Consider the following 12,901-nt stretch of genomic DNA (forward strand, 5'->3'; position numbering starts at 1 on the left):
ACGCGTTCTTCGCCTCCGGGACCTCTGTGGGCTTCCCGCTCATGTCGACCGCGGGCGTGCGCGACGTCAAGGACGTGCGCGTACCCGACGACGCGTTCGCCGCGTTCCTGCGGCGCTTGCCGGTCGTCCCCGCCGAGACGCTCGCGGAGGCGCGCGCCATGGTGGATGCGCTGCAGGCGCGCCGGATGCTGCGCGACATCGCGTTCGATGACGTGCTCGGCGAGCTGCGGCAGCGCCCGCTCGGCGAGACGGAGGCGGCAGCGTGCCTAAGGTGGTGGGTGACTGTGCACCGCTCCGGCGCGGGCAACGAGCGCGTGCGGCGAGAGCTGCTTGACGCGGCGGTCGTGGCGGCGGAGGGCGACGGGGGGCGCGTCGTGCAGCTCGCGGCGGTGCAGACGTTCTTGAACCCAAGGGCGACGGGCGCGGTGATACCCGCCGACGGGCCGCTGCCGGCGCACCTCCTCCCGTTGGGCGTGAGCAAGGGTCTCGAGCTGGACATGCTCGTCGCGGTGTTTGGGTGGCGCGAGCTGACGGTGCTGGATTGGGTGAAACATATCGTGAGCCCCGCGGTAAGGGAAGGGAATGTCGAGCATGATGTGACGCGCTCAGCGGCATGGGCGGAGCGCGTGCTCGTGGGGGTGTCGAGGCAGTGGTCGTCGTTGGCACACGACGTGCAGACGGAGATTGTGGGGCTTCTGAGGGAGCTGGCGTGCGTGCCGACGACGGGCGGGCTGAGGCGCCCAGAGCTGGCGTATTTTGCGAATGTGAATTTGTTCAAGGATCTCCCGACCGTTGCGTTCCCGTCTGGGACGCCGGTGAGGGGGCAGCTGGAGAGGTTCCTTGCGGCTCTGGGGGTGCGGAAGCATGTTGACTTGCAGGTTGTGTTTGATCGGTATGGCAGAGCATCATTTACATTCCGGAAGGCTAACTTCGTCCTTACAGGATGATCAAGACAGGTGATTGGACAATAGCGGACCTGATGAAATATCTGGTGTCTGTGCAATCCACGCTCACGCCCGAAGAGTTCGCCCGGTTGAAGAACACTGCCGCTTTTCCTCGGGAGAACACCCCAGGCGAGGACGCAGAGAAGAACAAGACTGTTCGCTACAAGGCTTCGACTCTGTACGAGCCCTTGGATGTCTTCCGCCAGCTGAAGCTCCCGATATTGGACTGGGGCGCAAACGTCAAGTGGCGTGGCTCCTCGGAGGAAGGTCAGCATACCTGAGCATGTCAAGCGGGTGCACATCTCATTCCTCTCATAGCCAAGCTTCTGTACCGTCTTGGTCTTTTGAGATTTCCGCCTTTGGAAGTCATCATCAATCTCGCGGCTAGCACGGATGTGAACGTCCGCAAAGAGGCTATGCAATACTTCATGCAGAACTTCTCTACACGGTATTCAGATTATGACCCGGGTCAATTCGGAGATAAGGCGTTCATACCTACGAGAGATGGAAAGCTTGCAAAGCCCAGCGAAGTCCGTGTCTCAGCCTCCGTTCATCGTCACATCATTGATCTGTTTCTCCTAGGTGTTCGCGAATGCCGAGTGGGAGAAGCTTGGTTATTGGATCGTAGACGATAGTCTGCGTGCGGACGCACTGACAAAGCTGAAAATACCCGAGCACCCACACCCGTCTGCTCTGGTTTCGCTGCTTCAGCGGAAGCCACCACAGACAGAGGCGATAGCCAGTGAATGGTTCGCCGTCTTAGCAAGCCGGATTACAGGTGAGAACATACTTCTCGGGATACTGGGTTCCCTTCATAATGTTATGACCTCTAGCCTTCTCGGCCGCTCAGCTGAAGACCTTGTCCCAAATGCCGATCGTGCCAACCCGACATAACGTGGGCGATAAGTCCACTATACGCATGCTGCCTCCCAGTCAATGTTATTTCGCCGGTGACTCGGACGGCCAAGTACACTCCAAATTATTCGTGTACGTCAATTTTGGACCTCAGGCGAACAGCTTCCTCATGGCATGCGGGGCGAAGAACAAACCTTCGGTTGATGAGATCGCTCAGATGATGCTTGGAGATCCCCGCCGCTTCTACAGCGAAGTCGGCGGCCGGCCAAAGTTAGTCCTATATATATCGTCAGTTGGAAATAGTTGACGGACATGCTCATGATGAACAGCTTCTTGATCGAGTTGCGCAACCTTGCTGCGAACCGGCGAGCTATTGCACCCGTCACGTTCACCCGGATGAAGAGATCACCTATCCTCTTGGGCTCACGCAGAGTCAAGAGGGCATCTGCTAAAGCTCAGGAAGGATCCAGTAATCCTGATTTGGATGACGATGACTGGGAGTACGAGTATGATTTGCGAAAGCCGGAGCAGATTATCGTAGCGGATGAAATCAACTCATACCGACTCTTCGGCGAGTCCATATTCACCGCTCCACAGGAAGACCTCCTGGAAGGTGAGCGAGGTTAGGGCGATGCCCTCCACAAGCTGATCGTCTCGCGGGTAGAATTTTACCTCGACCTCGGATGTCCACGTCTGAGTCGCCTCGTACGAGAAGACTATAAGACGCGAGGCGAGATACACGGATCCAAAATGGCGGCAGAAACTCGGGCACGGGTACTCGAACGACTTCCCCTGTTCCTTCATGAGCATAGACATGAGACATTACGTATCACCTACAACTGGCTCAACTCGGATAACAATTTCATAGTGAGGACATTTGGCAAGCTCGTCGTGACGAAGTCGATGAAGTATGACAATAAACTCCTCTCCCAAGAACGTGAAGCTTCTGCTGCTGTGAAGCGTGACGGGAATGGCCCAATACAACTGTGGTTAGCTGGAAACACTCAAGTTGATATGTACGAGTGAGTGCTGATTTCAACTACTAGTCGACGTGGTTTACCCAAAAGCTCTCGCTAGAGTCGCAACGTCCTTATGTCATCATATCTTCAAAAATCCTCGAAACAACGATGCATTGCTGTTCATGACGATCCTCTCCACTGATTTGAAGTCTCTCCGGAGGCGGGGATATAATGGTACGTGGATACATCTGACATTGGGGCTACTCCCGCTTGACCGTTGCTGTAGTGGACAGGATTTTGCGACAACAGCAGGCGGAACGTGAAGCCGCCTATAACGCCGCTAGGGAACGGATGGCGGTCGAAACGGCTTTGGTGTCAGACTCGCTGCCCACCGCATCTGGAGGCTTGCCTGCATCGGAGTCGCAGATACGCGACGAGCCTGACGGCTCATCCAGCCCTGCAACCGACTTGACATTGGCTAATTCCCCCACACCGGAGCCCACAGTGCAGGATTCGATACGGGATCAACACCCCCATCAGAAGGCTCTGTCGAATGCCCATAATACTCTACAGAATTTCATGAGAAAGTTGAATCCACGGCCTCAGCCGATGGCATCTGCACCAGGAGGCTCGACAGGGCTTCAAACGAAGTCGCCTTCTTCCCATGTCACACCTCTTAGCAATATCAGTGAGTAATCGCCACATCGGGCGTTCGAGAGGGTCTAACCAAATTTGTGGATGGTAGCGTCGAATATTGAGACGGCAGTCAAAGCCTGCAGAGAAGAGAAGAGTGATTTATTGAACAACAGAAGGCAGATGCAGACCGTGAAAGAGAGTCTCGACGAAGGTTATTGCGACATCTCAGGGTATTCTCGCGACCTAAGCCGGGTGGGCGACATGGGCGGTATACCGGTTTTCGTCTCCCCAGGTATTTTCTCTGACAGTGGGTGATTGACACACTCATTAACACGTGGAGCTTAGATGTGTTAGAGCGCTACCGAAGCCAGGGTTGGTGATTCTTCTGCTAACACGTCCGTTTTCTCCTGACAATTTCATTTGCATAGGTCAGAAGGACCCTAAACGAGGATTCATGGAAGACAAACATGACGCCTTAGCGAGGTTTATTCATGTCATGCAGGCGCTGCGAGAGGTGTATAAGCTTCCAGCCAAGAGTCTACATGTGTTCTGTGACTTGGGCGGAGAGCTCATCGCCTTCAATCGTGAGGGCAGCCTCTATTTGAATCTCCGATATTATGAGGCTTGGCGTATGTCCCTGCATAACTCAATACTTTGTGAATGTTCTCACCCTCACGCAGATGACGAGGAAGTCCGGAACGGTGACATGTCAAAGGCATTTATATCTTGGTACGTGGACCAAGTCTCCGCGCGATTATCATGCTAATACGGTCCGCAGGTACTTCACTCTGGCACACGAGATTGCGCATAATCTCGTGCACCCACATAATTCCGAGCACGAGTTCTACTTTTCAGCTATCTGCGAACAATACCTGGTTCCTTTTGCTCAGATGCTATCTTGATGGACTATTTTACTCTTGGACACGGACTTGTATCTTACTGCACCGGACACCAATGTGTATTCTATCCCTTCCTGCACATATCTACCGTTAGCAGTCAGTAATGGAACCATCTTTTTACTGGCCTGCGAAGTCCGCGGACCTGCCATACTATTCACAAATGCAACATTATGAACCTTGCGTAAATGTTATGCCGTGAAGCGCCAATCGCCCGTCCACTCATAGGGGGGTACTTAAAAGAACTCGGCGTCATGCGGAGTCTCTCACCTTGCATCTACTAGCACTCCTCGTACTGAAAGTCCGAGGAGTTAGCCCAGGGAAACAGCAGCCGCAGGAGGTGACCTGTAACCCACCGTATGGGCGATCCACGAACTTATCGGAAGCAACAGTAAACCACTGCAAGGCGCGGCAAACCCCGACCCGGGCTGCTCCATAACCAAGCCATGCCCCACAGCCATCACTCCCATTCCGGACAATTCTGCAAACACGCTAAAGGCACCCTGGAAGAGGTTGTTATTGAAGCCATTAAACAGGGATTTCATACATACGGTCTAACAGAACATGTCCCGCGGTACAGAGAAGCAGATTTATACCCTGAGGAGGTGATTCTTCATTTTCCTAACCTGTCATCACTCCACGAACACCTGTATGATTACTGAGGCGCTTATATTGCAGGCGGGGTGCTCTCTAGACTCCCTTGCGTGGCAATTCGAGGGCTTCCTGGACGAGGCTCATCGGCTGAAGTCTGCCTACGCCGCTCAGATACGCCTGCTTGTCGGGCTGGAGACGGAGTTTATTACAGACATGGATTTGGAATACCTGGAGAAACTGCTCGAGAAGCACAAAGGTCGGGTTGATTACCTCGTGGGATCTATCCACCACGTCAACGGTATCCCTATTGATTTCGACGAGGCGACTTACCGGCAGTCCATTCGGAGCCTTTCGACTAATGACTCCGTTGTAGAGAACTCTGATCCCGAAAGTATGGAGCGCTTCCTGTGTATGTATCTCGACGCTCAATACCGTGTCATGCGTCGGTTTCACCCTGAGGTGATCGGTCACTTCGACCTATTTCGCCTTTATACTCCGGACGTGTTGCTGCTCCGCCACAGCAAAGCATGGGAAAAGGTGGAACGAAATATCCAATATGCTACTGGATATGGCGCTGTATTTGAAGTCAATGCAGCTGCCTTGAGAAAAGGATGGAAGTCGCCGTATCCTGCTCCAGATGTTTTGCAGGTCTGTCCCATTGTCTCGACGTTCGTTGGCCGCTAAATCCATTAGTGTCAGGCGATACTACAGCTCGGTGGAAGATTGGTACTATCCGATGATAGCCATGGACCTCAGGCTGTGGGCCTCAATTACGACCTCGTCAAAGAGTACCTCACGAACATGGGCGTCACTCAACTTCATTATTTGCAAATTAGCGAAGAGCCAAACAACTTTGGAAGGCATGTGGTCGCTGTCAAGGTGGAGAACCACTGGTGGGAGGATCCGTTCTGGAACACGCATCATCCAGTGCAGCGTTAGCTACACCTGCTCCAGGAGGAGCGCTTAGATCATACGTGTCCGGGTTCTTCTGGTTTGTTTCTTCGTGTCATTCGACGCCTACCTTATGAAACGGCAGTCCTCGTTTCTTTCGCCTTGAGGGCTCCACGAGAAGCAAGCGCGCCCTCTCCCAGAATTCGCAGTCGCAGGGAACAGTAGGGGTTCATTTCTTGAAGGTTGTGACATCAGGAATGACCGTTATAGCCGCCGTATCGATGGTCGTCGGATAATTCTAGCTCTCTCGAGATTCGTATGCGAGGGCACCTGGTTTCTTTCCGGTTCAATATCCCTCATACTTGGAGTCCAACCTCATCGGGGCATCATATGAGGAAGGACCGCTTATAATTCACTCGTTCGCGTCGACAAGCATCTAAGAGGAGCGATAGATACTACACGAGGTCGTGAGACGGTAATTCTCCCGTGAATCCGCAAGGTGATATGGGCCTACCACCAGCAAAGACGTCGCTCAGGATAGGCTCTCCTGGCCCTAAGTATTCCCTCGGGATATTGGCTGCCTGTGAGTCTTGGAGCTCGGTCCGGACCAGATGGGTGCACTCGCGGGGTCTGAAGGAATGTGCCGCCGATTCTCTATCGCTTGATCTCAGAAGATGGATCATACATCGCGGATCGGCGCGTATGTCACAGAAGTAGGCTACAACCCCCCCTCAGTCGTCTCTTTAACGGCGATGTCTTATTTTAACGGATCAGATATACAGTGCAATGTGGGGGCGGCGGAGATCAGACGATAGAAGGCGATGTTGCCGCGGCTCTCAGACGTCGTTCCGGCGAGTTCCATTGAATCGTCTCGGTGAGTTCGCACTGCGCAGAACTGACAAAGCTGACGTTCACCGGTATGTTTTCTTTCTTTTTTTCCACACCCCGAGAAATAACTTGGAAATCGGGAATCTGTCACAGGATCTCCCCAAACCCAAGCCCTTCCTTTGTCCTGCTTACTTTGGCCGGCCTCACGAGTGCAAATGACCGGTATACCGGCGAGATAAGCGGACTCCGCGAAGATTTAGAATTTGCTTTATTGAATATTCTCTGGGAGCCCGCCGCCGGGTCGTTCCAGTCCCGTGACTTCAGGCCTGTACTCAGAATACATGGTTTCAGTCCCGCGGTCGGTGAGCCCTGTCATTCGTATAACCTTCGGCGACCGGGGCACCATCTCGCTCCATCCCTCTGTGCCAAGGCGAGGGAACGTTCAGGACTTGAGAATGGAGTCAATAGACGGTGGCGCGTTCGTGTCTCAGCGGTAGGTCACTGCTTATCTTGAACCATCAGCCTCCGATATCCTGGGTCGATCCGGATGGCACTCACCTCCAGAGCAACACTATTACCTGGGAGACAATCTCATGTTTCGCTGATCTATGTAATGTGCAGTGGCATTTGTACTGCCCTTTGGACTCACTCGTCTATGGCTGCCAAAGCTTCTTTGTACTATCACACGTAAATATTGCAGTGAGACACTATAAAGGTCAGTCGTCCAGACGAGCACTTCATCATAAACAGGGAACATATCCTCCAGGTGCGTAGAGATCCCTTCCCTTGTGCACTGCTTGACGTGCTCTGCCCTCTAGATCTTATTCGACATTTTTAAGATGTGTCGCATTGAGGTGTCGAAGACTACCTTTTCTTGCGGCCACACACTGTTTCAGGAGCATATAGTACGCTCTATACATGTCTCTACAGTTTGCAGGACGGTGCTAACAGTGTGGCGCAGGCAGACTGTAACTCTTCTACCTGCATTCAAAGCGCGAACCATCCGACAGACTGTAGGGACTGTGCCGCCGGTGGGAGGCGCTGTACAAATTTGTGAGTACCTATCACTCCGCCTTATAGTCCACGCTTCATTCTGCGGCTATAGCAAGGTACGGACGGTGGTTCCAGGACAAATCGTGGACTCTCCGTGCCCGGAATGTAGCGAGGCTACATAATCAAGAAATAGGCCATTTCAAGACAGACCGTGCAGCTACAACCGTTCTGAGAGGTGCATTGCTAGGATAGACTACGTTCCGTTCCCATTACTTAGATTGCGGTTCATACTGGTATAATTGGACCGATATCCAAGTGTAGCTATGGGATGCATTTCAAAGTGGAAGCTCGAAATTTTTCGATTAGTAGGAAATTGCATGCCACAACTCCACGTCTTTTGTGAAATCTCGGATCTACACGACCCAAAGGAAGCACCTCGGCAAAGGCCGCCTAACGGAGATTTAGGCTCAGATCTTGGCGCCACCATCAGCATCTACAATGAACGTCCAACTCACCCCCCAGCAGACTGCGGCATATCTTCGTACATTGCCCGCCATACGCGAACGATGCGGACGTGTATATGACCTTGCTAAGCAAGGGAAACTTGAGTATTTCGAATATCACCCCGAGAAGGAAGCAGACGTTGCAGCGTTCTGCAGCGATATCATTCAAGTATGTGCTCAGCAGCCAGTGATACACTAATGATTACGAGAATATGCTCATCTGTTGCAGAGAGACTTTGGGACGAACTACGCTAGTGTAAGTACTGACGTGTAACATATCGTTGTTCTGTATGAATGATGCGCAGATCCCACCTCATGGACGCTGGAGGCACCTAGACGCTGGACGTCTTCGCGTAGAGCCACTTATCGCGAAGTGGAAGGAATCTGAGCATATCGACGAGAAAGAGATATGCAAGCGACTGCTCGACTTATTCCTCGTATCCGTCCTGCTCGACGCAGGGGCGGGCAACTCTTGGCAATACAAAGAGGAGGACTCGGGCCAGTCATTCAGTCGTTCCGAGGGTTTGGGGGTCGCCAGCATACACATGTTTGAGCAAGGACTATTCTCTGGAAATAGCGATCAACCTTATCGGGTCGATGGTCAGTGATGGAGGTTCACTTTGCAGTACTGAAACCTTCACTTCACTGAATATGCTCAGCGCTGGGACTGTCGCAGATTACCACCGAGAAGACGGCCGAAGCCATGCAAGTAACGGAGTCCAACCCGATGGTCGGTATCGAGGGACGCGCGTCATTGCTCGCCAACTTGAGCAAAGCTTTGCGCAAGAACAGCGAATTTTTCGGCGAGGAAGCCAGGCCTGGAAACATGCTCGGTGAGAGAAATCACACGACGCTTTACGGATGGAACATCCATTAATTGCCTCTAGATTTCCTGGAGAGAAACTCCCGCATCGACGGCTCCACCCGGAAGGTGCATGTCTCAAGCCTCTGGCATGTCCTGATGGAAGGCCTCAGTTCGATTTGGCCCGCACGGCTCAGCCTCGGGGGCATTTCATTAGGAGATGTGTGGCCATGTTCAGTTTTGAAGCCGTTCGCTGTGAATGAAGGCGACGACCTCGTACCGTTTCACAAGTTGTCCGGATGGATCTCATACAGCCTGATTGAGCCGATAGAGAAGGTTATGAAGTGGAAATTTGACGGCCTGGAAGACTTGACTGGCTTGCCCGAATACCGTAACGGTGGGCTCTTTGATGTCCCTTGTCATTTCGGTGTCTAATTGTCGTCTCACAGGAGGGCTGCTGGTGGACTTCGGAGTACTGACGCTCAAACAGAATATATTGCCCGCATCCTTCTATCCGGATCCGTCCTCGAGCATCCCTCGCTTTGCTCCTTCGCACCCAGCAATAGTCGAGTGGCGTGCAATGACGGTCATTGAACTGTAAGTCTGATTACATCCAGTAACCAACCAAAATCAGCTCATGAAAGCTTCCGCGTCAAGTGACAGGATTGCTGATGCCATACGAGCCAAACTCGGGCTTACAGCCTCCCAACTCACCCTCCCTCAAGTATTGGAGAGCGCCACATGGAAAGGCGGCCGGGAGATTGCCAAACAAAGACGCCCTGCAACTGGTGGTCCGCCCATCGATATCGAGAGCGATGGTACGGTCTTCTGAAAGGCTCGTCGGAATCGCAAATTGCGGCTCTTGCAGATATCGAGATCTCACGGTAAACAACGGAACGCGAAGCAAGCAGTATATTATGCCAGAGTTGTACAAGCTTATATTAGAAGCACTAGAAGTTCGATAATTGCAGGGAGAAACTATTCATGTTTTACGGCGCATTTCTCTGGACAGTCGAAGACAAAGGACAAATGCAACAGCGGCGGACACTCCCCCCAACCTAGGCTGTGTTTCAGACTACCAGTTTGACGGACAAGTGTGACACCAAGCGACATACCGGAAAATAATCGCGACCGAGTTCGGACCGTCGCTATCGGTAACCTGCTCACTCGCTCTCCCGAATGATATGACGGAGCTGGTGCTATTGCTGGACTCAATTGCGAGCTCCGTCAGATTGCCCGAGTTAGGAGTCGTGTTCCCGGGATGGTGGCCGTGCAGGACAGACTTGTCGGGCTCGAAGATCGCGAAGATTATCGATGACAGGCCCGTGACGAGGAACTGCGGGACGACGATGAAGATGTTGTGTATCCCCTGCAAAGACAGATATGTGAATGGGCTGTCCCGACGGAACAGACCCGCGACGCGTACCAGAATGACTCCGGCTTTGGACATGAGATCATCATTGCCTTTGTCCGAAGCCTCGCCCCCTCCCTCATCGTCCCCCACAACGCCTATGTTGGCCATGCTGACCCGCGCGCCGGCCTGCTGCATGAGCGGCGACGCCCTCGGTCTGATGTTTTCATGGACGTCATCGAGGGACGTTCTGGTCGACGCTATACCGTCACTGGACGCATCTAAGATATCGTCCTCATCTACAACGAGGAACTGCCGCGCCTCGTCATTGTCGTCACGAACATTGGTCCTGGACCTCGTGTCGGACAGATGAATAGAGGCCGCGTCTTCTCCCGCTGGCGGCGAACCGGAATGAATGGCTTCTCCGAGCTAAAACAGCGGTGCGAGGACGAGTGGGCGTCAGATAAGACTCAAAGCGCTCGACAGAGAATGCGGCAAGCGCACCAGCGAGAAGGGCGCCCATTGGGTGATCGCCCACGAGAACCCGACCACGGCCATGAGAAGCGTCGCCCCAAATACACTGGACGTAAACCTAAGATAGCACAGAGCACGTCACCAATCCGCATCCGCGGGTCTATAACCAGTAGTGGAGGACGTCACACCTACAGAGTGGCTGCCATGCAGAGCGCGAACAGGAGGTGGCTGGCGGCCCACAGCGTCGCCAAGTGCATCTTCCGCCTATTACTCCACCCCTTGGCTGGCGCCAGGAGCCCACGCCGCCGGTCCTCGTCCCGCAGCACGAAGAGCGGCATGACGAACGTCGTGACGAGGGCGACGACTGCATTGCACAGCATTGCGCGCGTCCCAAGGCGTGTGCCCTCGGCGTCGAGCGCCGCGGCCGCGTCGTCGTCCGTCGGCGTGGGCGACGCGCGCTTGTGCAGCTCGCCGATGTAGACAGTCGTGTAGAAGAGGATGGGGAACCAGCCTAGCCATGCACTATCAGAAATTAGGGGCAGCCGGTGTGGGTATGGGAAGGGAGGGTGTATTTACAAGAATTGAATTAGACACTGTGGTGTGGGCGTCAGGGGCGTAGAATGCCACTTAAAACCCATAGAACTTACTATTTGCCGGATCACACGAGGCAATTTAAGCAGGTTGTTCCATAGGATCTTCATCTCCGCACTAAGTCCCTTTTTGGGTGTTCTGAAGAGACAGACGTAAGGAAGGAGGCAGTAGTCCAGTATACATGCACCGTACTTGGAAGAATTCACCAACACTCTTTCTGTCACGCAGTAGGCCGTGGCAGAATGTGTCGTGACGAGAAGGAGAGAAGCGATGACCGCCAAGACCTGCAACTCGGTCTTGCCGAACATGAAGAATACTTGTGTGAGGTCGACATTGCCTCTATTGTAGCAGGGTCAGGGATAGGGATAGCATCCTCGGTCAAAATAGACTCAACACGAAGAACCCTGCGACGCTTCCGATACCCAACATGCGCGCTGCCCATGCATTGCCGCTGGCTTGCTCGTTGGTTGGCAGCGTATCGACTATGAGCGCACGGTCCACAGCCTGCACTGAAGGTACACCTGAGTCAGTACCTTCCGATGTCGAGGCAACGAGGCCTCACCTGCGTTGACGGCAAAGTCTATGCAATAAATCGCCCATATGGCTAACCATATCGTCAACACATCATTCTACAGCCTGTCAACCTCGCAAGTCTAGTTATAGTACGACTGGAATTTGCTTACAGCATAAGAGGCCCGCGCGGTGAATATCGATGCAAACTCCCGAGTAAAGCCAAGTAACAGCACACCGAACACGCATATCGCAGTGCCGGCGAGCATGTACGGCCTCCGTCTGCCAAAGCGAGAACGAGACCTGTCCGCGAGGGCACCTGGAACAAACCTTCTTGCGTCTAAGCTTGTACAGTGGTGAGCTACCAGGAAAACCGCACCTATCAAGGGCTGCACTATGAGACCAGACAATGGGCCCGCCAGAAAGACGATGGCCATCAATGACTTCTTCAATCCTAAGGACAGTAGATACGGTGATGCTACATGCAGAGCTCAGCTTGATTGAACCGCACGAAACCGTCCAAGACTCGCCGTAAGACATCTCAACCGACCACAGCACCTGCACCCCAAGCAGCCCAACCGTCAAGACTGGTGACTGGACCCATTTCGGGCCCAATATCCTGGCCACGCCGACTAACTGACTCTGAGAGTCACCCTCCCCGCCCACTTCAGAGGTCGGTAACGCAGCAAATCCGACCATTCACAGAACAGAACCGCTTAAGCTTGCGTCTCCAGGATTGCGCAATGGAGTATATCACTCTCACAAGACACAGAAGAGTGTGCTGGTTATGAACAAGAAAAGCTCATTTGAAGGGTTGGATGCAACACGGGGCGCTATAGACGTGCTGTTAGTGTTACCGAGAGTTGCGCAGCCACAGCCTCCTGCCACGTTCTCGAGTCTCGACAGGTTCGAACTTCGAACTTCTGTAAGTCCCCGTCTGCCTCCCGTCGGTGGTATGAAGCTCTCTGTGTATCAGTCAAGCAGCGTGTCATGTTATGATGAAGTATTCCGGAATTCGTAGGCGGTGTTTCATTGAATAGCAACTCCTTAGATTTAAGCACTGAGAAAGGGTTG

At 53.3% G+C, this 12,901-nt stretch overlaps 4 protein-coding genes across 4 annotated transcripts; 3 read left to right on the forward strand and 1 right to left on the reverse strand.

Moving 5' to 3' along the window:
- The first annotated feature begins 2 nt into the window (after positions 1-2).
- Positions 3-4,418, forward strand: GLOTRDRAFT_82416 (uncharacterized protein). The gene is made up of 14 exons (XM_007873021.1): positions 3-892; positions 943-1,211; positions 1,263-1,474; positions 1,527-1,722; positions 1,778-2,069; positions 2,129-2,412; positions 2,464-2,821; positions 2,877-2,992; positions 3,045-3,446; positions 3,504-3,686; positions 3,740-3,766; positions 3,823-4,023; positions 4,075-4,123; positions 4,173-4,418. The coding sequence occupies exons 1-14, from the start codon at positions 42-44 to the stop codon at positions 4,294-4,296; spliced, it is 3,564 nt and encodes a 1,187-aa protein (XP_007871212.1). The 5' UTR covers positions 3-41; the 3' UTR covers positions 4,297-4,418.
- A 318-nt stretch (positions 4,419-4,736) lies between these two features.
- GLOTRDRAFT_50692 (histidinol phosphate phosphatase H) lies at positions 4,737-5,823 on the forward strand (the record flags this gene model as incomplete). The annotated part of the gene is made up of 3 exons (XM_007873022.1): positions 4,737-4,895; positions 4,969-5,532; positions 5,584-5,823. The coding sequence occupies 3 exons, from the start codon at positions 4,737-4,739 to the stop codon at positions 5,821-5,823; spliced, it is 963 nt and encodes a 320-aa protein (XP_007871213.1).
- Positions 5,824-8,084: 2,261 nt separating this feature from the next.
- GLOTRDRAFT_67008 (DUF1688-domain-containing protein) lies at positions 8,085-10,448 on the forward strand. Its single transcript, XM_007873023.1, has 9 exons — positions 8,085-8,268; positions 8,329-8,355; positions 8,405-8,699; positions 8,759-8,932; positions 8,987-9,298; positions 9,351-9,498; positions 9,559-9,959; positions 10,017-10,270; positions 10,328-10,448. The coding sequence occupies exons 1-7, from the start codon at positions 8,095-8,097 to the stop codon at positions 9,731-9,733; spliced, it is 1,305 nt and encodes a 434-aa protein (XP_007871214.1). The 5' UTR covers positions 8,085-8,094; the 3' UTR covers positions 9,734-9,959; positions 10,017-10,270; positions 10,328-10,448.
- On the reverse strand, positions 9,884-12,692 carry GLOTRDRAFT_118374 (MFS general substrate transporter; the record flags this gene model as incomplete). The annotated part of the gene is made up of 13 exons (XM_007873024.1): positions 12,358-12,692; positions 12,207-12,305; positions 12,001-12,146; positions 11,880-11,946; positions 11,712-11,826; positions 11,510-11,656; positions 11,374-11,455; positions 11,303-11,319; positions 10,919-11,248; positions 10,757-10,844; positions 10,328-10,681; positions 10,017-10,270; positions 9,884-9,959 (listed from the first exon to the last, which is right to left on the reverse strand). Exons 1-13 carry the CDS (start codon positions 12,524-12,526, stop codon positions 9,884-9,886), a joined length of 1,944 nt encoding a protein of 647 aa, XP_007871215.1. The 5' UTR covers positions 12,527-12,692.
- Between the last annotated feature and the right edge of the window lie 209 nt (positions 12,693-12,901).

The sequence above is a fragment of the Gloeophyllum trabeum genome (genome assembly GCF_000344685.1).
Source record: "Gloeophyllum trabeum ATCC 11539 unplaced genomic scaffold GLOTRscaffold_00023, whole genome shotgun sequence".
Classification (NCBI taxonomy): Eukaryota; Fungi; Basidiomycota; class Agaricomycetes; order Gloeophyllales; family Gloeophyllaceae; genus Gloeophyllum; species Gloeophyllum trabeum.